The 25100-nt window shown below is 37.4% G+C and overlaps 1 protein-coding gene across 1 annotated transcript in view; it reads left to right on the forward strand.

The window, feature by feature from the left end:
- LOC138703189 (uncharacterized) overlaps positions 1 to 23860 on the forward strand; it is a 123761-nt gene extending 99901 nt beyond the window's left edge. Inside the window, exon 2 of the mRNA XM_069830871.1 lies at positions 12867 to 23860. Coding sequence (XP_069686972.1) covers positions 12867 to 14240 — 1374 coding nt within the window. The 3' untranslated portion in view covers positions 14241 to 23860. The remainder of the gene's footprint in view (positions 1 to 12866) is intronic.
- The last annotated feature ends 1240 nt before the right edge of the window (positions 23861 to 25100 follow it).

A 25100-nucleotide genomic window follows, 5' to 3' on the forward strand; every position in this document is an offset into this window, starting at 1 on the left:
CTTTCAAAAACAGTATCTTCCAGGTCTACCGCTGTAGAATAACGGTTAGCATGTATGACCTTGAAACGAGCGGGTTCGGATTGAAATCTTGGTTGGAGGTTTTTTCTAGGGTTTTCCTCAACCCATTAAGAGCAAATGCTGGGTAACTTTCAGCGCTGGACCCTGGACTCATTTCGCTTGCATTGTCATCTTCATCTCACTCAGACGCTAGATAACCATAGCAGTTGATAAAGCATTGTAAAATGAACTAATTAAAAATATCTATGGCCTTCAGCACAAAAGAATAATAAAAGTTAACGTAACGTGCAGGTAACAACAATACACTTCTCCGACTGTGACACAGGGAGAGGTTATCGGCTTCATAGAATCCCCACGGCCTGCAGGCGAACAAAATGTTTAAATTTTGCATTGCTTTATCCCATGGACATGTGGTTCCTTCAAGCTCTTCAACAAATCTCCAAAAATATGGAAATCGCATACTAACACGTTTGTGCTATAAGGAGAGAGGTTGTAAGCAAAAACTAAGTAAGTCCCTTGTTGGTTTCGTAGTGTGATGATGTCGAGCACTGTCATGGAAAAAAATCACTCTTATTATCAAAAGTCTGGGCGTTAATTCTGTCTATAGCTCTGGGCATTGATCATCTGTTCACGTCCTAAAAATTCCACTAGCAATGGTCTTCAATAATCGATCGAAAACGATAATATTACTTTTCCTTAAACTTCCTTCCAACTTGAGCTTTCAGGTCAAGGAGATAGGTTTGTTTCAATTCCATACTAGACCACGGAAGTGTGGCTGAAAATGGTGGCAACAGGACTTGCCATTTGTCAAAATGCGATGCAAGAACTGATCACCTTCTTCCTGATGTCGTCTAAAATTCTGTTGACAGATTCTCACACTTTTCTTTCTGCTTAGCAGGTGTTTCTGCAGAATTTTATGGCTGATATTCAGTAATAAACTGTGTTCACTTATTGTTACTCTCCTCTTGTCTTGGACAAGAAGAACATCAACATGTTGATTTAAATTTTGCATAATAGCCTTGAGCGCTTGCCCTGATTGTGGATTGTCCTGTAGAGATGTTCGGCTAGAACGAAACCGCTCACACCAATCCTTTACAGTTGATTTCCATAGATAGGCCTATGTCTCTCCACGTACTACAGCCACTGCGATGGATTTAAGTAGATCTACACCCTTCTGCAGTCAAAAATGAAATACAGCACGTTCTTCTCTTTTTAACAACTCCATCTTGCACCATTCACTTTTCTTTTTTCTTTCATTCGGAATAACAATAACAGATATGCCAACCACACTTACCAACATAAAGTCTATAGCTGTTGCCAGTAATCCTCAAGCGAACTCCGGCCGATACTCCTATTGTATAAAGTAAGCCTTTACTGGCATTCTTTTGAACTAAGCATATTTTCCAACCGAGTTAAAACTTTTAAAGGAGGTTTACGACCTGACAATTTTGTAAGTTTTCCTTGTACTCGTAAGTGCCAGTGTATTGTGACGTGTTGATAGTTATGAAAAATATCAATTTGCTGTCACCGGCGTAACTCAGTCGGCTGAGGCATTTGCCTGCCGATCCGGAGTTGCGCTCGGGCGTGAGTTCGATTCTCGCTTGGGCTGATTACCTGGTTGGGTTCTCTCCAAACGTATGGCGATTGTTAGGTAATCTATGGCGAATCCTCAGCTTCATCTCGCCAAATACCATCTCGCTATCACCAATCCCCTCGACACTAAATATCCAGTAGTTAATACGTCGTTGAATAACCAAGTAAAATATCTATTTCTTCTTCTTCTATTTCATGGTCAAGTAAGAGCCCGTATCGTCGCAAAGAATCTTCCCATCGTATACTAGGCCGTCTGATGTCCGGTATTCTAATAGTTTCCTTGTTAATGGTACTGTCTATTTTAGTTATAGTATGTTCAAACCAGTTATTTTCAATTTTGTCAATTTTGTCGTCCAATTTACATACTTTGAGCTCTTTTCGTATTGTGAAATTATTATATATGATCAAGAATCAATTTAATTGTATAAAATATTCGGATTATGTAACCGCTAGTTAGCATATATACAGTATTATTCTCTGAACGGACGACAATTTGAATTCGAGTGAGCTAAATATTTCATAGAGCTGTACACATCAACGAGAGATGTGACGTGGACACATGGCCACATAAAAGAGCCAACTTCATTTTAATGGTGGAGTTTGTCACGTTTACGAGTGCAGCGAGATAATAAAGAAGAGCTTCGCGAGGTGGTAATGATCCACATCCCGTATAAACAGTCTCACTTCTGTCAACCTAATTATTTAGCGTCTCGGGCTCATCAACCTGCTCGATTCCGAGCTTGTAATGGATAAACATGTGATTGAAATACGGAGAGTGGGCTTTAATTTCATATAACAATTTCAAGTTACACATCCTTCACTTATACTCCAGCCACAGTCTGTATATACAGTCACGAAGCTTGAGTTGTGAGGGTGCTAGGAACAATAGACTGTGCCGATACTATTTCGCATTGTCTGTAATGAGGCGATATTAGCGATCCTAGTGGTTAGCAACTATCTATGGATGCATATTTACTACGTATTGAGCTTCGTGACTGTATATACTAGACTGTGCTGCAGCTGTAAGCTTTTGTTCACCTGCTTTATTTCTCTTTGTAATGCATGACTGCTAGTGAATATATGGTCATAATTCAGTATTAGTAGTGATGTGATGGTGGTTATGTGTTGGAAAGAAGCAATGAGTGGTGACTGATTTTATTGATGAAGGTGATATAGAGGCGCTAGTGAACTGTATACAGTAGATGACAGTGTCGATGGTAACTGCAATGATAGGGATGGTAATGATAGTGGAGATGGTAACTAGTGATAAGGATGAAAACAGTAGTAATGGTAAATACAGAGATAGGGATGGTGATGACAGTGGTAATGGTAAATACAGAGATAGGGATGGTGATGACAGTAGTAATGGTAAATACAGAGATAGGGATGGTGATGACAGTGGTAATGGTAAATACAGTGATAGGGATGGTGAGGACAGTGGTAATGGTAAATACAGAGATAGGGATGGTGAGGACAGTAGTAATGGTAAATACAGAGATAGGGATGGTGATGACAGTGGTAATGGTAAATACAGAGATAGGGATGGTGAGGACAGTGGTAATGGTAAATACAGTGATAGGGATGGTGAGGACAGTAGTAATGGTAAATACAGAGATAGGGATGGTGATGACAGTGGTAATGGTAAATACAGTGATAGGGATGGTGAGGACAGTGGTAATGGTAAATACAGAGATAGGGATGGTGAGGACAGTAGTAATGGTAAATACAGAGATAGGGATGGTGATGACAGTGGTAATGGTAAATACAGTGATAGGGATGGTGAGGACAGTGGTAATGGTAAATACAGAGATAGGGATGGTGATGACAGTGGTAATGGTAAATACAGTGATAGGGATGGTGAGGACAGTAGTAATGGTAAATACAGAGATAGGGATGGTGATGACAGTGGTAATGGTAAATACAGTGATAGGGATGGTGAGGACAGTGGTAATGGTAAATACAGAGATAGGGATGGTGATGACAGTGGTAATGGTAAATACAGTGATAGGGATGGTGAGGACAGTGGTAATGGTAAATACAGTGATAGGGATGGTGATGACAGTGGTAATGGTAAATACAGTGATAGGGATGGTGAGGACAGTAGTAATGGTAAATACAGAGATAGGGATGGTGAGGACAGTGGTAATGGTAAATACAGTGATAGGGATGGTGAGGACAGTGGTAATGGTAAATACAGTGATAGGGATGATGAGGACAGTGGTAATGGTAAATACAGTGATAGGGATGGTGAGGACAGTAGTAATGGTAAATACAGAGATAGGGATGGTGAGGACAGTGGTAATGGTAAATACAGTGATAGGGATGGTGAGGACAGTGGTAATGGTAAATACAGTGATAGGGATGGTGATGACAGTGGTAATGGTAAATACAGTGATAGGGATGGTGAGGACAGTAGTAATGGTAAATACAGAGATAGGGATGGTGAGGACAGTGGTAATGGTAAATACAGAGATAGGGATGGTGAGGACAGTGGTAATGGTAAATACAGAGATAGGGATGGTGAGGACAGTGGTAATGGTAAATACAGAGATAGGGATGGTGATGACAGTGGTAATGGTAAATACAGAGATAGGGATGGTGATGACAGTGGTAATGGTAAATACAGTGATAGGGATGGTGATGACAGTGGTAATGGTAAATACAGTGATAGGGATGGTGAGGACAGTAGTAATGGTAAATACAGTGATAGGGATGGTGAGGACAGTGGTAATGGTAAATACAGAGATAGGGATGGTGAGGACAGTAGTAATGGTAAATACAGAGATAGGGATGGTGATGACAGTGGTAATGGTAAATACAGAGATAGGGATGGTGAGGACAGTGGTAATGGTAAATACAGTGATAGGGATGGTGAGGACAATGGTAATGGTAACTGCAGTGATAGGGATGGTTACAACAGTGGTAATGGTAAATGCAGCAACAGGGATGACAGTGGCGATGATAACTACAGTGGTAATGGTAACTACAGTGATAGAGATGGTGACAACAGTGGTAATGGTAAATACAGTGATAGGGATGGTGAGGACAGTGGTAATGGTAACTACAGTGATAGGGATGGTGACAATAGTAGTAATGGTAAATACAGTGATAGGAATGGTGACGACAGTGGTAATGGTAACTACAGTGATAAGGATGATGACAGTAGTGATGGTAACTACAGTGATAGGGATGGTAATAATGATGGAAATGGTAACTAGTGTTAGGGATGATGATAGTGGTAATGGTAACTACAGTGATAGGGATAGTAACGTAAGAGATAATGGTAACTACAGTGATAGGGATGGTAACGAACGTGGTAATGGTAACTACAGTGATAAGGATGATGACAGTGGTGATGGTAACTACAGTGATAGGGATGGTAATAATGATGGAAATGGTGACTAGTGATAGGGATGATGATAGCGGTAATGGTAACTACAGTGATAGGGATAGTAACGTAAGAGGTAATGGTAACTACATTGATAGGGATGGTGACAGTGGCGATGGTAACTACAGTGATAGGGATGGTAACGTAAGTGGTAATGGTAACTACAGTGATAAGGATGATGACAGTGGTGATGTTAACTACAGTGATAGGAATGGTAATAATGATGAAAATGGTAACTAGTGGTAGGGATGATGATAGTGATAATGGTAACTACAATGATAGGAATAGTGACGAAAGTGGTAATGGACTCTGGGATGACGACGATGGTGGTGATAGGGGTTGTAATGATAATGGCAATTGTAGCGACTTTGATAGAGATGGTAACAACAGTAGTGAGTGACAGGAATGATGGCGAGAAGGCAATGGTAAAGAAAGTGCCGAGAGGACGAGTAACAGCGATGATGATGGGAATGGCGATGATGACGGTAGTAGCGATAGTGACGGGTGTGGCGAATAGTCATATTGATTGTGGTGATGACGGTGGTGACGGTAATGTAGCAGTGGTTGTGAAATTATGGAAGATGAAACGTAAGGCGTATAGAAAATATGTATTATCCAGTAATAATTCCTCTTAGATCGCCGGAATTACAAATTGGATCCCAACACAGCTAACCGACGCCGGTGGCGTTGCAGTTGTGTTACCGAATCCCATCGTGTAGTAGAATATATTGCAGTGTGGCTCGGACAGATGTGTGTGTCCCTTCCTCAGTGCTGCAGTTCTGGTAACGGAGGAAGACTTTCAATGGCATGTACGTGGCTCGCTTAATTATGAAGTAGAATCAACGAGGCTGTTAAACGCTAATTAATGGGTCATAAACTGAGCCTCGCGATCCCATCCATGTATGAACGTGTAATGTAGCTCTCGTTACTTGCCTTCCAGGATTCCTCGGCTGTGAAACTTACGTGCAAGTCGCGTCTCGACTAAATTAATAAACGGAATAATTAGAAGTTATGTAGTTCAATAATAATAATAATAATAATTTATTTATTTATTTATTTATTTATTTAGGATATTAACGTGCAAAACAACAGCACAAGGCCAATTACTGTTTAGCACAAGAAACAAAACAAATCAACAAATGATGATGAGAATGAATGATAGAAAATGGTAGTGAGATGAAATACAATCAATATAACAGTCTATAAGTAATATTGTAAAGATATGCAATTGACAAGAATAGTATGAACTATAATAATAATAATAATAATAATAATAATAATAATAATAATAATAATAATAATAATAATAATAATAATAATAATAATAATATTCTTATAATATTATTATTATTAATATTATTATTATTATTATTATTATTATTATTATTATTATTATTATCATTATAAATTTGGTCATTGGTCGTTAATTTCAATAACACAATATTTATCACTGAAGATCAATTTCGATGAAAAACTGGAGATCGAAGACGAAAAAATTAAAAAAAAAAATCAAGAATTTTTTATCAGTATTATAGGCTGATGCGAGAAGTACTTTGAAGTAAAAATACGTAAGTAAAAGATCTTGGGATTCTGAATTCGGCACTTTAGAGTAGAAACATAAAAAAATTGCTTCATTATAGCTTATTAGCATAGGTAGGCCTATAAAGTTCGTATCAAAACAGTACATTTCAGTTGATTACAGGGAGTATAGATTTCACCCGCGCCTCGCTCTGCTCCTATTCGCTACAGGCGATAAGCAGTTCACAAACAACGCATAGGATCATTCTACTGAGCTGTGTACAGTCTGAAGAATATTGTTAATTTATATTAAGTTAATATTTTAGGTTCTGAACAAAGTGGCCTATTCTGTTATTATTGTATCATTAACGTAATGTTAATATTATGCATGATCCCAAAAAAACTCATCTATTATTAATTATGCAAACAGGAGTGTGTAACACGTTTATTTTTTCCCCGATTATTCTTCGTTAAATGTTTACGTCTCGTGCTGCTATGCATTCGGTTGCGTTACAGTCCAAGTTCAACATCGGAATTACGATACGAACTTCCTAGCTGTCATTACAATAGAAATGAAAAAAATTTCTTGAAAACAATTATGGGTTTAATATTATGTGCCACATACGAGATACACTACTAGATTCACAAAGTAGTTGTTCACCTGATGATAGTAAGATATACTGTATCATATTTCAGATTTGCTCCAGTAACGCCTTGTGACGTAGAACGAATATTTTCAGAGTACAAATATTGTTTTTATTTGTTTTTCTGAACATATAAGGATATTTCTCTTTACAAAATGAAAATATTTATTGTTATTTATTATAATGACGCTAAATCATAATTGTATACTTCGTATGTTATTTTTATATGTATGGGTAAATTATTTTAGATTGGGAGTTACGAAGTTTATAATTAAAAATTATTGTTTTTTATATTATTCGCTTATTATTTTCTTTTTCTAAGACCGTCCCACTAGACTGACTTTTCACCCATCCGACAGCGAACTACTCTTCTTCAGACTAAGAGGAGGCTAATAGGCCATTACTTTCTGATTTGTCTTCCTAAATAGAGAAATTAGTGCATATTTGACTTTTCATCATCAGAGCTATTAACGTATATCTCCTCCCCTCCACCGCGGTGATGTCATGAACATGATCTATCAGAGCTTTATAGAAGACGAAATTGTAGAAATGCTCTGTCACATCATTCTTCTAGTGCTCCACATACAAAACTGAGAAACACCTCTCAATCCACTGAGGGAAGATCAGTATCTCTGACAATTTCTTCGAGCTTGCTTTCTGTGAGCATACGGCATACTGTATATGTTTGGTTTGCCACACTTCATCTTCATTAGCAACATATTTCTTATAGATCGTGATTACATTGTCATTGAGTCCGGATTGACGTACCTAGGCCTATGTATGTATAACTCATAAATAAATTAATGGAAGGACCTAAATCAAACTTACTTCCAATAAATAATGCATCGATCTTACTAACTTGGACACCTGGGAGAGGCGTATCTTTCTCAATGAGGAAGGAAAGTAGTATAGTCAATTGAAATTATAGCGTAGCAGGATATTTCAATAATTTTCATCACTAAGTTACTGTATGGGCTATAGTTAAACATTCTGGCACAAGGTCCAGAGTTTTGACCAAGTTTTTGCGAATTTTCCCTAATGCGCACTAGAAAGAAAACATCCAGTCATTTCATAATGTTTCTGTGATTTCTAAAAAACTGTAATTCTTCGCACATACTGTAGCTCTTGTTAAAATTAGATTAATATGTATAACTACTTTAAGAGGACTTCATAATCATAATAGTAATAATCGTTCAACATGATGGATCATGATATTGGATTATTTTATTGAATATATTTCAATCAAAATGACTTATCAAGATTTTAAAACAACAAATATTTACACATATAATTTGTTGTTTTAAAATCTTGATAAGTAATTTTGACTGAAATATATTCAATAAAATAATCCAATATATTTTACTTATCTGAATATCACCACAATGTATTTTAAGACAGGCCTAAACGATAGATCATGGCAGAACATTTCCTGTTCTCAAAACCTTAAACTTAAATATTTAATATTTAAATTTTATTTAACGACGCTCGCAACTGCAGAGGTTATATCAACGTCGCCGGATGTGCCGGAATTTTGTCCCGCAGGAGTTCTTTTACATGCCAGTAAATCTACTGACATAAGCCTGTCGCACTTAAGCACACTTACAGTAAATACCATCGACCTGGCCTTGGATCGAACCCGCAACCTTCGGTATAGAAGGCCAGCGCTATACCAACTCGCCAACCAGGTCGACTTAAACTTAAATTCTCTACAATAAATGAATTTAATATTGTTCTGTCAATGATTTAGCATGTTTTTTTTTTATTTTAGCAGGTTATTTTATGACGCTTTATCAACATCAAAGGTTATTTAGCGTCTGAATGTGATGAAGGTGATAATGCCGGTGAAATGAGTCCGGGGTCCAGCATCGAAATTTACCCAGCATTTGCTCATATTGGATTGAGGGAAAACCCCAGAAGAAAACCTCAACCAGGTAACTTGCTCCGACCGGGAATCGAACCCGGGCCACCTGGTTTCGCGGCCAGACGCGCTAACCATTACTCCGCAGGCTTAGCATGTTAAGTCATTGATGGAACAACATTAAATTCATTTATTATATTTCAAAGACTTATCTGAAAAACTTCTTCAAAATGAACTGCAAAAATTAAATTCTCTAATTAAGAGTAGGGCCTATGCTTATACCCATAGTTTAAATATGAAGTTAAATCGAAGAGTATACTCAAAGAGAAATAGTAACTTTAATAAATGCTGGTTTTATTATTTTTGTTTTCTCTCATACATCGTACGAATCTCAATGTAATCTGCTCCGTATTGCAGAACTTAGAAAAAAACTGCAAATTTTACGACTGCAACACTAACGAAAATTACTGAATTACTTTTGGCAATAAGCGAGCCACGGATTCGAACAGCACTGTTTTGTGAAACCGCAAAAATTAAAACAATAAGAAAGAAACAGGTCCGTTAAATTTATCCAGTAAATTATTTATAAAGCGGTTGTTCTACTGAGAATATGAGATGGGAACGTGGAAGAACAGCTGATTGGCTGTTGTGTAAGAGCTTATTTTTTGCATCTTTCAAGAAATTTAGTTCCGCATTCAAGGTCATGGAAAACAACTTTCTTTACATCGAATGCTGTTTACTGTATTGTGTCTCAAGGATAAGTTTCTTTCCTTGTTGGACCTAGGAATTTGTATTCCGAAATCTCAATTTAAACTTAACGATATACTTAGTCTATTTATACAACTAGCGGAATGTCGCTCGAGTATGGTTCTGAAAAAACGAGAGGTTAGCAGAGATCTTTAATTACATAATGCACATCCCATTAGTTGCATTCAATATATAGGGTTATTCAAAAGTAAGTTCCCAATTTGAAACAGCTGTATCTTCCGTACATATCATTAAGTACCATTACTGTTTAGAAGGTTTATTTTTTTTTATCGATGCAGGTTTCATTGCTGTGGTATTTGTGTCATGCTTGTATAAACAATAATTGTTGTTCAAAATACAGACGACAGTAGTAGGAGAGTAATTTTAATAATTTTTTACAATGGTTTTACCTTTACGAGTTCCTTCCTTCAATGCTATATGCATTGATAAGATATTGGATTGTGATGAGCTTGGGTACTCAAAATAAAAAAAATGGAAGAATCCATATATTTTTTTTAATTTTAGTCGGTTATTTTACGACGCTTTATCAACAGCTTAGGTTATTTAGCGTCTGAATGAGATGAAAGTGATAATGCCGGTGAAATGAGTCCGGAGTCCAGCACCGAAAGTTACCCAGCATTTGCTCATAAGAATTCATATAATTATATCTGTATGTGAAGGTTGAAATTGATCAATGATAACCAGTCTTCGGCCCTGGGCACAGAAACGCATGAAGTTCAGAACGCACGGCCTATAGTGTTGTGTTGGTAGAGTCAAGTGGGAGATGGAATGCGCAGTTACTACGTGTCTCAACATGTAAACAGACCGCACAGTACGGCACAAAATATATTTCACCCTGTACAGATGCAGTATATATATATATATATATATATATATATATATATATATATTCCGTCCACACCTGTGGAGTAACGGCCAGCGCGTCTGGCCGCGAAACCAGGTGGCCCGGGTTCGAATCCCGGTCGGGGCAAGTTACCTGGTTGAGGTTTTTTCCGGGGTTTTCCCTCAACCCAATACGAGCAAATGCTGGGTAATTTTCGGTGCTGGACCCCGGACTGGCATTATCACCTTAATTTCATTCAGATGCTAAATAACCTAGATGTTGATACAGCGTCGTAAAATAACCCAATAATATAAAAAATAAATAGTACATTCCTAGTGTAGACAATAAATGTCTACCATTAAAGTATTAACGTGAGTTGTAACCTTCAATCAGGCGTCCCTACGCCGAAGCCTGTTACACGTACCACAGCCAAGCAGCAATAGGCTCACGCACAATGGTAATCCACATTACGGACCCACCTGTGCTGTTGCAGTTGGGTGACTATACACGAATCATGACGTCATTTATACTCCGTGTACTCTAAACCTCATACCGGTTACTCTGTGTCCCTAGGCCGAAGCCTGATGATAACGTTTGTGTACGAGAGTCAGTATTGCTTTATTATGAAATCGGAAGCAGCGGTGAAGTTAAAACGTGTAAAAAAATAGTGGAAAAGAACATGTAGGGGAGTGTAGGCAATGGAAAAAAAGGAACAACGAATAATTTTACAAGATGTAGCAGCTATAAATAACAATGTAACTACAACTATTGTAAATGTGCAAATTATAAATGTAATCGATGTTAAAGAAAGACAATGTTATGAAGAAACTTTTAGTCATTTTAATAAACAGTTAGCCACCGGCGTAGCTCAGTCGGCTGAGGAGTTTGCCTACCGATCCGGATTTGCGCCCGGGCGCGTGTTAGATTCCCCTTGGGCTGATTACCTGATTCGATTTTTTCCGAGGTTTTCCACAACCGTAAAGCGAATGTCAGGTAATCTATAGCGAATCCTTGACCTCATCTCGCCAAATACGATCTTGCTATCAACAATCCCATCGACGCTAAATAACCTTGTATTTGTTATAGCGTCGTTAAATAGCCAATTAAAAAATAAAATAAACAGTTTATTAACAATAAGTTGGATACATTTGTAATGTGTAAGACAGGCTAGGACACGAACAAGACCTAAAATCTGAAAACTTAATCACATGCAAGGGATAGAGATATTTCACGTAATCTATGTGATTCAGGGTTGTCAGATTTTAGATCTACCAAGCAGGGACATCCTTCTTCCATCACATACAGTACTTACGTTTTGTCTTAAAGAAAGAGTGATATGAATGTGGACAGAGTTGACATTTTCGTGACTGCAAAAATTTATTAAAAATGATCTCTTTGTAGGGCAGCTAAAGGAACTAATAATATGAATATCAAAATTACAATTTTAATAAAAAAAATATTGTAGGTACAGGTTTCCAAGCACAAAACAATATTTATCTGGCTGTAAGTTACACCACATTTGTCTGGCGTCTTCCTGAAGGGCTTGTGACAATAATATGTTATGTCAAATTATTATTAACTCAATGACTTAATAGTAGTTCTGTCTCATAGACTTCCCCAGCTGTTTATTTGCAAAGCACAAATTCCATAAGATAGCATCACATGTGACAAAATACTGTATTTAAATTTCAATGTTTTTCATTGATTACAATGACATAACATTTTTGATAGCTAAATTCATATTTATTTTGTGTATACATTTTCAGAGCTTATATTACATATTTATCACTGTACTTTAGCATTATCAACAAACTTTTTTTTCCATTTTCTGTGCCGTGCATTTCTGATTAACATGTTCAGAAATATTATATTCACAACTGAATTCGTTGTCACAAACCTTACACTTGCCAAAATATTAATTTTTTCCAATGTGTAAACCTACAGTGTTAAAAAAATTAATTTAAATTTAATGTAATTATTATTTAGGCCGAGTAGAAAATAGTTACTACGTAACGATAAAATTATACAACTGCTGCTAATTTCCTAATGGAGGGACTTTTTGTGTCCCTGGAATCGAAGCGGGACTCGGGATTTTTATATGAAAATCGGAACATGTCCCGCCAAATCGAGGCATCTGGCAACCCTGATGTGATTTCATAAATCCCCTGTCACTTTTTATCTGAGAACTTTTAAATGTAAAAATTGCTCTTACGTCAGTTCAATATTTCCTAATCGTTTGATATTCAATTGTTGCAGATCTCTGGAAACGGAACAACTCCCGTGAGTCTGCAGCGACTGTCGACTTGCCTGCAGTCGGTGTTGCAGTTGCTGGAATGTCCCGTCTGTCTGGAGACAGTGCCCCCGCCAGCCTTCCAGTGCTGCAACGGGCACGTGCTCTGCGGAGGATGTCGTGCCAGAGCTGATCGCTGTCCCGTGTGTCGCGTGAGTCTCGGTCCACGAGGCAGATGTCTTCTTGCGGACAAACTTCACAGTCTCCTCACCACGACGCTCAACCGTTACAACAACGCCAAAAACAAAGCAACGCCGAAAAAGAAGAATATCAATATCCAACAGCCCACTCTATACCTAAAATCTCGCATTGTCACACCGTGCATGCAAGAGAATTATAAAACAGATGACAACGAATCAAATTCCAGAGCAATTTTGATGAAAAACTCCTCAGTTGATGTACAGTTGGGTAGTCATTCAGATAACTGTGAACAATCGCACACAAACGCTAGTGATACAAGACACGCACAACAAAGAGCTTCTTCCACCGAGAACATACCATCGAGCCAATGTTCAGTCTCAGATGATCAAGATAATGCTGATGGAGAATCCATTTCCCAGACGTCTATCTGTCTAAGTTCTTCTAATGACTCAGAAAGCACGGGGCAAGAAGTGTCGCTTATAACAATACAGCCAAAATCATCATCTGTTGAGAATATTTCATCTTGCAATCAGCAGACACCAACAAGAAAAATCAGTGAACAAACATTATCAACCTACTCAATTGAAGGATCATCAGCATCTCCTCTAAGAGCACGATCGTTATCTGCAGGGCAGATTCCGGTCAGGAATGATTCGCCACCGCCACAGAATTCAGTAGACAAGATTTCACCACGCGAAGTTGAAGAGCTGTTGCTTCATTGCCCCTTCCCGATAAAGTCTCAATCTTACTGCCGATGCGCTTTGAAAGGTACCAGAATGCTCCTACAGCACATCAGAGAGGTCCATCAGGGCCCCATTGTTCAGTACTTTCTCCAGTCGTCGTGCCCTGCAGTAACTGTCCGTCTTCCGTTGTCAAGCACCAAGAGGGCGTCATCTTCTCTTATGTCCTTCACGACTCAGGGCGACGTCGTATTTTTTGTGCAAGTTGCCGCCGGAGCGACGCCTGGACATCGCCTTGTATGGCTCTGGCTCATGGGGGATGCGCTACAAGCAGAGAGATACCGGCTACGCCTCACTTTGCCTGAAGGAGACACTCATACGGGGCCCGTATTTCCGCTGACGGCATCGTGGAACGACGTCGTCAATAGCAACTGTTGCCTTAGCATCGAGGAGCGTCGATATCTGCGCGGTAATCCTCAAGTTCAACTCGAGATTCTGGACTTGGCGAAAACGAATTAAAGACTGTCTTTTAGTGAATTTCGTTTATCACTGCCAGAGATGTTAACGCTCAGGATAATTTTCTCCATAACGAACGCGTGCTGAAAATTAAGCCAGATACAAAAAGTGAAGATTGTAACTTTGAAAGCGTGCATAGGGAACCAAGTATGCGACTTCTGAAAAGGAATCCCTGTTGTTATAGGCCTGTTAGCACTTGTACTTCTTTGTAGGTTCGATGTAATGCTTTGGCTTATCTATAATTCAAGCGTTATCTCTTCTGTCTAAATATTGAGATGACCTAGTTTGATTTCCGGTAAAGAGGTAGAGATTCCACTCGTCTTGAATTGCCCTGTGTTGTCTCACAAGGTGTCCCTGCGCCATTGTGATACACGGAGAAGTACTTCCTAATTCTTACAAGAGTAAAGCATCCACCGGGTGGTCTAAGAGTAGCGAGTGGGACTCACACTCTGAGATTGCCCACGGAGGTGGGTTTGAATACCGCTTAGGCTGATTATCTGGTTGGGATATTTTTTTAAAGACAACTCCATGACGAGTCATCTGACTCATCTCACCAAAACATCATGCTACAATAAATTCTATCGACGATAGATAATCACGTGGTTGTTAAATAAGCAATTTAAATAAAACGAGCAGGACGAAACATTCCAAAGTAGGTCTAGGCCTACTTGAAGATATACGATAAACATGACCATTGCTTAACTTCTTCATTTGGTGATGTTTAAGCGTATCAAGCAGAGCTATAGTCCACCATTACAGGTTCTGAAAGGCCCTTAGAGTGTCGGGATGTTAAAACACCCACCGCACGAAACAATCATCACTGAGTAGCAGTAGTGATGTAGGTCCTACGTGTGTTCCCTATGAAACAACCTGTTACTCATTTGCGTTAGAGGTTGGGTGAATCCTATTGCCACAGTACTACCGGAGGGCAATGGGAAAAATCCATGACCTCATCGGGAATGAATCCGATATCATGTGGCTTGTAGCACAATGCCTTAACGGCGACTCTACCAATCTTCCACTCTTACGTGTATACGTTATCTACAATAAAACAAAAATAGGTGTGCCTCCATAGATGCTGGAGATCGACATTTGTACATACTGTGATGCACGGTAAATAAGATTAAGCAGGTACATACCACAAATATAAGATAAATCGAATGTCCTTATATCTTTTGGAATTTCAACTATGCATACATTTGTACTGTTCGGACACATGATGTAATAATGGAAACGTGATATCAGGACTTGAAACCTACCAGAAGTGTGCAAATAAATATAAGTTAGGCTAATATAAATACCAAAGCAATGCATAATAATTTCAGCCATGTGCGATCATTACTGAGACAACAAACTGGCTCAGTCGTTAGTGTCACCTCACATTTTGTTTTTTATTTCGTGACGCGCTACTTCATCATCTAGAAGTCTAGATGTTCTTGCCTTCCCATAAACAAACATTAGACTCCCTTACATGGCGTCTCTCCTTGACCGTGTTGTCAGTATGATGCAGAGACATCTCAGGACAAGTACAAGACAAGTCCCGTAGAGTGGGAGATAAATTTCCACCCACCTCGGGATTCAAACCACAGACCGTTTGGTTGGGAAATGTACGCCCTATCCACTGAGCCATAGCAGCAAACACCAGTCCTACACTGCGACAGGTTAAATCCGGCAGTATGGATTGCTACTGAAAAGATGGAACTCCATGCACGCTCCCATAGTCATCATAAAGACTTTTGGAGGCAGAATATTGAGCATTAAGGATGTGAAGAATGTATAGCGATTAGTTTTTAAAATCGTGAAATAAGAATAACAAATTTCCATAATTATATTGACAATACTATCACAGTCTAGTATATACAGTCACGAAGCTCAATACGTTGGGAATATGCATCCATAGATTGTTGTTAACCACTAGGATCGCTACTATCACCTCATCACAGACAATGTGAAATAGTACCGGCATAGTTTATTGTTCCTAGTATCCTCATCACCTCAAGCTTCGTGACTATATACTAGACTGTGATACTACTTCCTATTTAATGTTCTACTCATTTGTCTCGAGTTGCTGGGCAACGAATGATTTGTTTATGTCTGTTCTTGCTATTGTTTTAAAACACATTTCAAGAACATTTAACTTCATCTCTCTTTGCGGTATATAGTGTCTATTATCTTCACTTTCGCATTGGAAATAAGTTATATGACGGCACAACCGCAATTCTAATGTTTCTATGCTTCTTTTGGAAAAAAGTCATGAGTACAGTAGAGGAGGCAAGACCTGTCCTGTGACCTTGTCATGTGCCGTGGCTATATCACCAGTGGATAAGAAGGGGAAGATAAGTTTTAGTTTGAGATGAACTTCCTTGTTGGTAGAGTCGTATAATATTAACCATTCAGAAACAACCTCTCTTTCTGATAGCTCATTCTTTCCCCTATCGCACAGCTCACATGCCATGTCTCGCCTCTTGACTTATAAAAAAGCCAGCAGCTGTAGAAATATGTAAAATGGAAGGTGAGTGAGTGGTCAATAGTAGGACGGCAGAAAAGTGTTTTAAGCGGTTAAATGATGGAAACCTAAGCCTTGAAGATAAATCTTGTTCAGAAAGACCACATATTCTAGAGAATGAGGCTACATCCATCAAACCGGGAAAGTAGCAGTGAATTGTTAGGAAGTCTTGGTATTCCTAAGTCATAGCTGCGTCGATTAGATCAGTGTGAATTGACCGAAGCACAGCTATAGAAAAAAAACTTTTGAGACATACCTAATAAATAGGAATAAAAGGACTGAGTCCAGTAAGTGTTCAAGGAATGATTGAAAATACTGATGTATTTAGAATTAATTATGAAAATGTGATTTTATTTTGTTCTTCGTATATTGTTATATAAAGGGACTTATAAGAAATTTACAAAGCAATGTTTTTTGTTTAATAGAAACATAGCGTAGCCTCTGTTATAGCCTACACTAGGCTGAGAACCAGGATCTCGAGCAGAGGGAGCGCGTACAGTGGACTGTCCTAAGTTCGACAGAACAGAATTGAAAGTACAGTCCAATAAGGGTAGTGGGTGTGGCAGGTGAAATAAATACAAATTCTAATTGGTTATCCATCAACGAATATATTACTGTACTTGCATTTCCTGCCCGCCCCGAGACTTGTGTATGCTCTTCTAGTACCACAGTGGGTTTCGACAGTTCCGTCTCACAAACGGCACAATTCTCAAATAGAAAAAGAAGAGTTCATTAATTTAAAATCAGTGATCAATATGGATGTCCTAATAAATAACATATTCTGTTTTCCTTTAACAAAAGTATCACTACAAGACACAGTACCAATTTCCATTCAAATGTCAAATCCATTTCTTAGTGCGCGTATAGGGGCGTGTCTAATTCTCCTACTCGAACTATAGGATGTCGAACTTGATTTCTGTCGAACTTAGGAGTTTCCACTATAGTTCAAAATCGCATCCTTAGGAACGAATCGGACCTCTTCTTTATGAGCATTGAGTCATAAAGCTTAGCCACAACGGCTAACTATATTATTTTTATATTGAATCATATATTTACCATCGATAACCTACAACAATAATGGTATGCATTTGCAGGTAGTTTAATTCTAAATTAACCTTGAATTGAATTGCTATACCGTAAGTAAAGACTGAAATTAGAACCCCGTTATTTACCGTAGCATGCTAATTAGATAACATCACAGATTACACGGATAAGGCTTCAGCTTAAATTAATGTATTAAGACTCTTTATTTATTATGGCGCACAGGCGTGCCGTTTTCTTATAACTGTAATGCTTCCATGTCGTCCTCAGTGATGCAGTAATTAGCTTTCAGAACAATTCGTCCAACTCGATTTGTGCACAAATAATAATTTGTCCACTACTTTTTATGGCTACACAGATATCTCATCCAAAGTTTTTGTCCCATAACATTTTGTCCAGTTTAAATTATACCGATTGAAATGTTTGACTTTGCAGAAAAGATGTCCACATACTGCACCCCTAGAGTAATACTGTCGTAACTCCCAAAAATTGAATTTTGAGTTACAGACAGTTTTGTAACCTTTATTTAATCCTCTTTCAAACAGTAGAACTGTCGCATCTCAAGTGCGAAGTCAGCAGGGCTCATACTGATACTCGGTAATCCTCAGTTTTCATACGGCTTTGAAACATTTATCTTGTATTTACTCAAGACTAACTTTTAGTAGTTATGACAGTATTACCGTATTCTAAGGTTGCGATATTTTGATTCACAGAAATTTAAAGAAACATTTTTCCAATAATATGTTAATTTTTCGTCGTATTTTTCAGCTCCGTTGACTGACAGTGTATAAAGTTAAGTCATGTTTACAATGTTTCTTTCTTTATGGTTAAATTTACTTAACAATAAACACTTTGAATACTGGAACAGGTTAAGCAATTCAAATATCTTGGTTCTATTATCAACAGTGATGGTAGTATAGAAGAAGAAATCAATAATAGAATTTCAGCAGCAGGAAGACTGTATTATATGTTAAACAAAAATTGTATTAATAAAAAAGAAGTTTCCAAGAAAACTAAATTACCAGTATATAAAACCATATATATCCCCACATTAATATATGGAGCCGAGACATGGTCTCTGACTTCCAAACATAAGAGTCAGCTACAAGCTATGGAAATTAGATATTTAAGAAGAATAAAAGAAAAACTAGAAGGGATAGAATACGGAACCAAATAATAAGGTTAGGTCTAGGAACTGATCCTCTCGTAGAACAAATAAAATTATCACAATTAAGGTTGTTTGGACATTTGGCTAGAATGAACAATGATATATACTCAAAAATAGCGTGGCAAGTTAGAATGGAGGGTAAGAGACCTAAAGGAAGATTGAGGAAACCCTGAGAAGAAGGACTCCAAGATACCATGCGTGAAAGAGGGATTGAATGGAAAGAGGCAAGGTCCATTGCTCAGGTGGTAGAAGAGGATAGACTAAGTAAGACTAAGTAGGCCTAAGTATAAACACTTTGGAGCAATATGATCTCTCTTTATTTGATATGTCACTATGGAAAACATTTGTGTTTCTATGAAAAACATTAACAAAACAATTTAGTTATATCAGCAGCTCGTGTTTTACTAATGTATGCGCTACAACTCAGCTTTTACAACCACGTAAAATGGCTTGGGCGGCCATATATTTGTAAAAATTTATCTTAGTAGTCTTCGTAATTTAATTCTTTAATGCTCTACTAATTATTCCGCACATTTCCTAGAATATTTGAGGTGGTAACACGCAAAAGCGAACATATCCACAATTTAAAAAAAAGAGATACAATATGGAACGAAACTTACAGCATGAGAGGAATGTAAATACATCGTGTAATTTAAATAAACTGGAACGTTTTCCACGATACACACCTGTGAAAATGTGTAGTTGAGAGCAAACACAAACCCGTCTACATATACATTTCGTGCAAAGAAGAACTAGTCCATACAGCAATCAGAAGCGCTGATTCAAGTCACGTGATTTCCATTCCACTCAAGAACAGATATATCCGCTCAGAGCAGCTAGCACTATTTTCGTGCTTCTATCAGCGTTGTAATAAAGCAGTAACATGGTTGAAGGACGTGTTTACTTTCCGAGGAAACTGACAAAATCAGAACTTAAGTTGGTATATATCCACCATTGACGGTATTCCCATGGACAACACAAAACAGGAGGAAATTTCGTTCGATTGCTTAGAATATGATTCTGGTTTAAGTGTAACAGTCAACTCAAGAAGGTTTCTGAAATAGATCATGCAATTGTTACAGTAGTCAATTTATCATTCTATTTTGTCATTATCTGAAAATAATGAAAATGACTGAGAGAAGCACAATAATGTAACTTCTGGTAAAAGGCTAATAGGCAATGCTAATGTTATAGTCATCAATTCATAATTTCCTTTTTTATGATTCGATATAATCAAATGTTACAAATAAGTATTTTGATATAGAATAGCAAGTATCAATCAATAAAATGTACATCATTATGAAGAAACAAAATATTTATTTTTTTGACAATCATTCAAAGCGAAACATGTCCAAACGGTTCATTCAAAAACGAACATGTCCATATTTAAATGTAATTTTTAAACGAATATTTTCATTGTAGATTTAATTACCTGTGACGTAGCGTCAATGTAAGCTAAAAAGCTCAACTTCCCCAGTTAATAATAATTTCACAATAAACCTGCTGTTTATGAAAAAATTATTTATTAATTTTAATAGAATTTATTTTTATGCATTAAATATTGTGATGCGGCAGCTCAAGATGATTCGTGATGCAGCAGTAAACAAGAAGCCTGCACACACCAGCTTCCAAGAAGACCGGTTTCTTTCATTCATTCTTCTGTGTAACCCACCCCGCAGATTTTCCATCCCTTCCTAACTAAACTATCCTGGTCGCAAGGCTCGCAAGAAGCTAGCTTCGACATTGCAAATAATTTAGTTTCCGAGTTATCCCTTTCGTGAGTTGGTTCAGTTGAAGTGTTAGTGTGCATTGTGGCTGATATAATAAATAATGAGTGAAATAACAGTTCCTGACACCAATTTACTTGAATTTTTAGGACAATTCTATTATCAAAACTGACTTACGAACAAAAGTGCGATTTAAAAAACAAATGACCGTGTCTATTTGTTAGAGATATGTGTAAACCATGAAATCATATTTTACTACGTACCATTTGAGGTCATGCCTTATTAGTGTTACTTACGAGGTTCCAACCAATCTTCGGACTGCTGGCTTGACATTGACTACTATTTATTTCAAGACTATATTTTTGTAATACGTTTTCTCATATGTACAAGAAAAACAACTTGAGTTAGCTTTCTCTGCTCAAAATTTCGTGCTACGCCACTGTTAATTACAGATATGAACTGCCCTTTTGGCACCAAAATGAAGGAGCTTGCATTTCAATATTGTATTTTTGTATCCATGTATTGTTAAAATTTGTATTTGGTGGAGATGTTCGCTTTTGCTTGTCACACCTCTCATTTGTAATTTCTTCTTAATGGCAATGCCATATTTGTAACATATGCCACATCCCAAATATCTGAACTGGGTTTATCAAGTAAGGAGGTTGAAAGACGTCGACACCATCACCTATCTACATCCGCACAGCCCTCGCAAGTAGGTTGGATGAATATTTTATTACTAAGAAGCTTCAAAGGAAACAGCCGGATGAGTCCATCGGTAGAAGACAAAGGGAAACGACTTGGGAGAGATAATCTGCTGAAATTACGAACCTGGAACAAAAGAGGGTACGCAAAATAGGACAAAAACTAAACAATAAGGAATACGTATATTCCTATAGAAAAGTATGTGATTTTCAGTCACATTAAGCATTTCAATAAAACGGACGAGAAATAAAACGCAGCGATTAAATGTGGACATAATTTTCTGAAGACAGGAACAGCTACTGTATGATGGCTCAATGCTGGCACACTGGGCTTGTGAACCAGGTTCAAATTCCGGTTGATCTACCTTAAAATGTATAACTTGTGCTGGGTATGACCGTAGTCCAGGCAACACAGGGGTTTTCTCTAGGTACCCCGGTCTCCCTGTAACATTCTAACAAATCTCCATCATCTTTCATTACGAGTATCATGTAGACCCAACGCCTATAGTGCACTCTGGATAATCTCTGACGAACTAAGTGCTCTACGCCTATCGGCACTAGAGACATCTATGAGCCACACTGGTAGAGTCGGGGCGAGTGAGGCAAGTTAATGGTCTTACCATTGCTAAAAAAATGTATTTATTGGGACATAATATGAAGTTGGGTAAAAGAAGAATGCACGAAAACTGAATTGGAGTAAAGAAAATTGTACGGAAATTTAAATTGGACAAAATATACACAATGACAAAGCTAGATTAACGAAATGCATGACGACATGGTAGTCACAGTGCTTATCAGTAGATCCGAAATTCGCGGATTCAAACTCGACGATAACATTTCTTGGCATGGCTTGTTTCCGAAGGGAAGTAGAGCATGGAAGTCCATGTAGTAAATTTACGACATGAAGAAACCCTGTCCCTGATCGAAAGGGTTCCTGACAAAATTTACCGTCCATTTCTAGCCTCTAGATTACCACAAGTGGCCTAAGTGCGCCTGATTTGTTCACTTCTTCACTTTTAATTCATAACATGCTATCTGTAGCCTACCGATTCCTTAATTTTCCAGTTCCTTGAGGAATGCAGTAACAACTGTTTAGACAATTCTGAACTAAGCTTGCTATTTAAGTTTGTACAATATGATAATAAAGTAATTAAGAGTCTGATTTATATTTTTTCTCTCATTATTATAAGTTACGTATATATAATTCTGTATTTTGTTACTACGGCTGTTCTATTGAATTAAACTCAACTAGACTGATGTCACATTTATGGTAAAGGTGTGACGCTTTATGGATCGCAATTTGTACAAGATGATACGGATTGCGTATTGTGATCAGTATGTAAACTCTTTCATGCCTCGATTTAAACTACAAAAAATGATGTTATAAATCTAAAAGCGCATTTATACCGTGGGTTACATCTTTGGCGACATGTGTTAACAACATAACAAAAACGTAAAAAAAAAAGCAGTTATAAATGTTGACAAAAAGTTGACAACGAGAAATAGTGTTTCGTCAGTGTTGTAAATATTAAAGAAATGTTTAAAACATATATTTACAACACTTTTAAGGTATATTACACCGACGTAACATTGTTGTCAACATAATCATGTAATGAGCATTTAATTTTGATTGGGACTCAAGGTTGTGAGATTTTAGTGTTGTGTATTCCATTACTATAGGCCATTCGTTATCTCTTGAAACCAACCTGTGTGTGAGGGAAAGCAGGCTGAGTAGCTTCCGTTCCTCGCTACTCTTCCGCTTGTAGCTAGCTAGCTCTCATACCACACCATAAGATTCTTACTCTATGCTACGAGCACACAAGCTTTTGGTTTCACGAGATAACGAATGACTTATATTTAAGTACTTACATTCCAATATTAAAGGGAATGAGAAAGTATGATTACTTTAATAGTCACAGACATGTACAGAAATTGGCCGGTTTTATAGGATGTTAAGTGTGAGAGCACTATAAAAATAGGAACAAGAAACATGATGAATTACAATACATTTCAGAATTGAAATATGGAGAGAGTTGAGGTTAAAAAAATTAAGGACGCAACAACACAGTTTTCATCATGAATTAAGGAGAGAAACCATCAGGATGCGGAACTGAAGAAATTTATTCCCCGTAACTCATAATTTTTCACAGTGGTAGCACATATTCCTCTCTCGGCTTCCTGAATTCAACTAAATTCTGACAACAATGTTGATTCGATTTAAACACCTTGTTGAAGAAAAATGTTGTCAACATTCTTACGATTTTTTGCTAACTTGTGTTGCCAACAATATTACGCTGGTGTAAATGCGCCTTTACAAACAATTAGCCTATGAATCATTTTTTATTCTTGTACATAACTGGTATCAAATTGAGAAAGACATATACTTATTATGTTATACAGTGCTATAAAATGCTTTAAAGAACTGTGTAAACTGTAATATATTTGTATGTAATCAAGATTAAACAATGTTTTGAAATTCACGTTAAAACATTTTTATTTTACAGAGTGTTAAATTTATTTTTGGTAGAAATTACTACAGAGCTTCAATTTCAGACTATACTTGAAGAGAGTAGAGCCGGATTACAATGCACTTCACGCAGCGTAACGGGACGGAACCTCACGGAAAGAAATGTGGTTCATGTCAGTTAAGAGTTCGGGAGTTCCCGGGTTAAAACCTCGTGGTTGCCCAATCTGACTAGTGTTTTTCATGGTTCCCTCAGTCACGAAGACAAATGCCGGATTGAAAATTGACATACAATGATTCATCACCATCTCAATCACCAATACATAAACATTAATCGAAATATAATAGTAATATGCGTTACAAGAGCGGTATGTTGACGTTTCATGTTCGAGGAAAAGATTGAAAAAGCGAAACGTAGTTGAGCTTTTTTAATTTCCGAGAAAATGAAAACAAACATACCGCTCGTGTATCGTACATTATTTTGTGCGAACATCGTTTATTACATACCTGAAAGAGGAATTTCTAATTAGTTACAATGAAATCTCCATCTTAGTTTCTGTTCAATGACGGCAACTTTGGAAAACAAATATATCTATCTTCAACATTGTTCCTATAAAATGTTTTCTGTGTTTACTATACTGCAGCAGGCCGTGATATACGTCTGTCTTTCCCCCCCCCCCCAGTCTATGATGAGTCTGGAATCTTGTTGATTTTTTCACGGCTTCCTTAATGTTACTTGCATTACAAATGCAGTAACTTTTGTGGTGTTGTAGAGTTTACTTAATTTTTGAAAATATTTAGAAACAATAATTAAGAGTGCAATTTAGGTGAAATTGCAGTGGTAAGTTTCCAATTCATAATTATTACTATATTGAACGTCTTTAAAAATAATATGTTAAAAGCCTAAAGCAGTAAAATGAATATGACGCTTAAGCGATAAGAATAGGGAAATTGTTATGTGTGTTAGGTTGGGAATACTGAATGTGGTATTTCACACTTACCGCGTATTGGTTTTGTGCGGAAAGCAAGCAAATACGCACGATCTCGCACAAAATCAGTTAACCAGTTACATGCCTCTGATTGAGGTTCTGCCTGATATGTAATCTTAGAAAAAAAGCTCTGTCGCACAGATACTTTATAAGTTCTAAAAAGGAGGCAGTGCGCATGATCAGACATAAAACGAAACAAAACTAATTTTATCACTTCCACTAGTCCTCTTGTGAATCAGGTCGCTCCTTTCTGGGACTTACAATAAA

The sequence above is a fragment of the Periplaneta americana genome, chromosome 7 (genome assembly GCF_040183065.1).
Source record: "Periplaneta americana isolate PAMFEO1 chromosome 7, P.americana_PAMFEO1_priV1, whole genome shotgun sequence".
NCBI lineage: Eukaryota > Metazoa > Arthropoda > Insecta > Blattodea > Blattidae > Periplaneta > Periplaneta americana.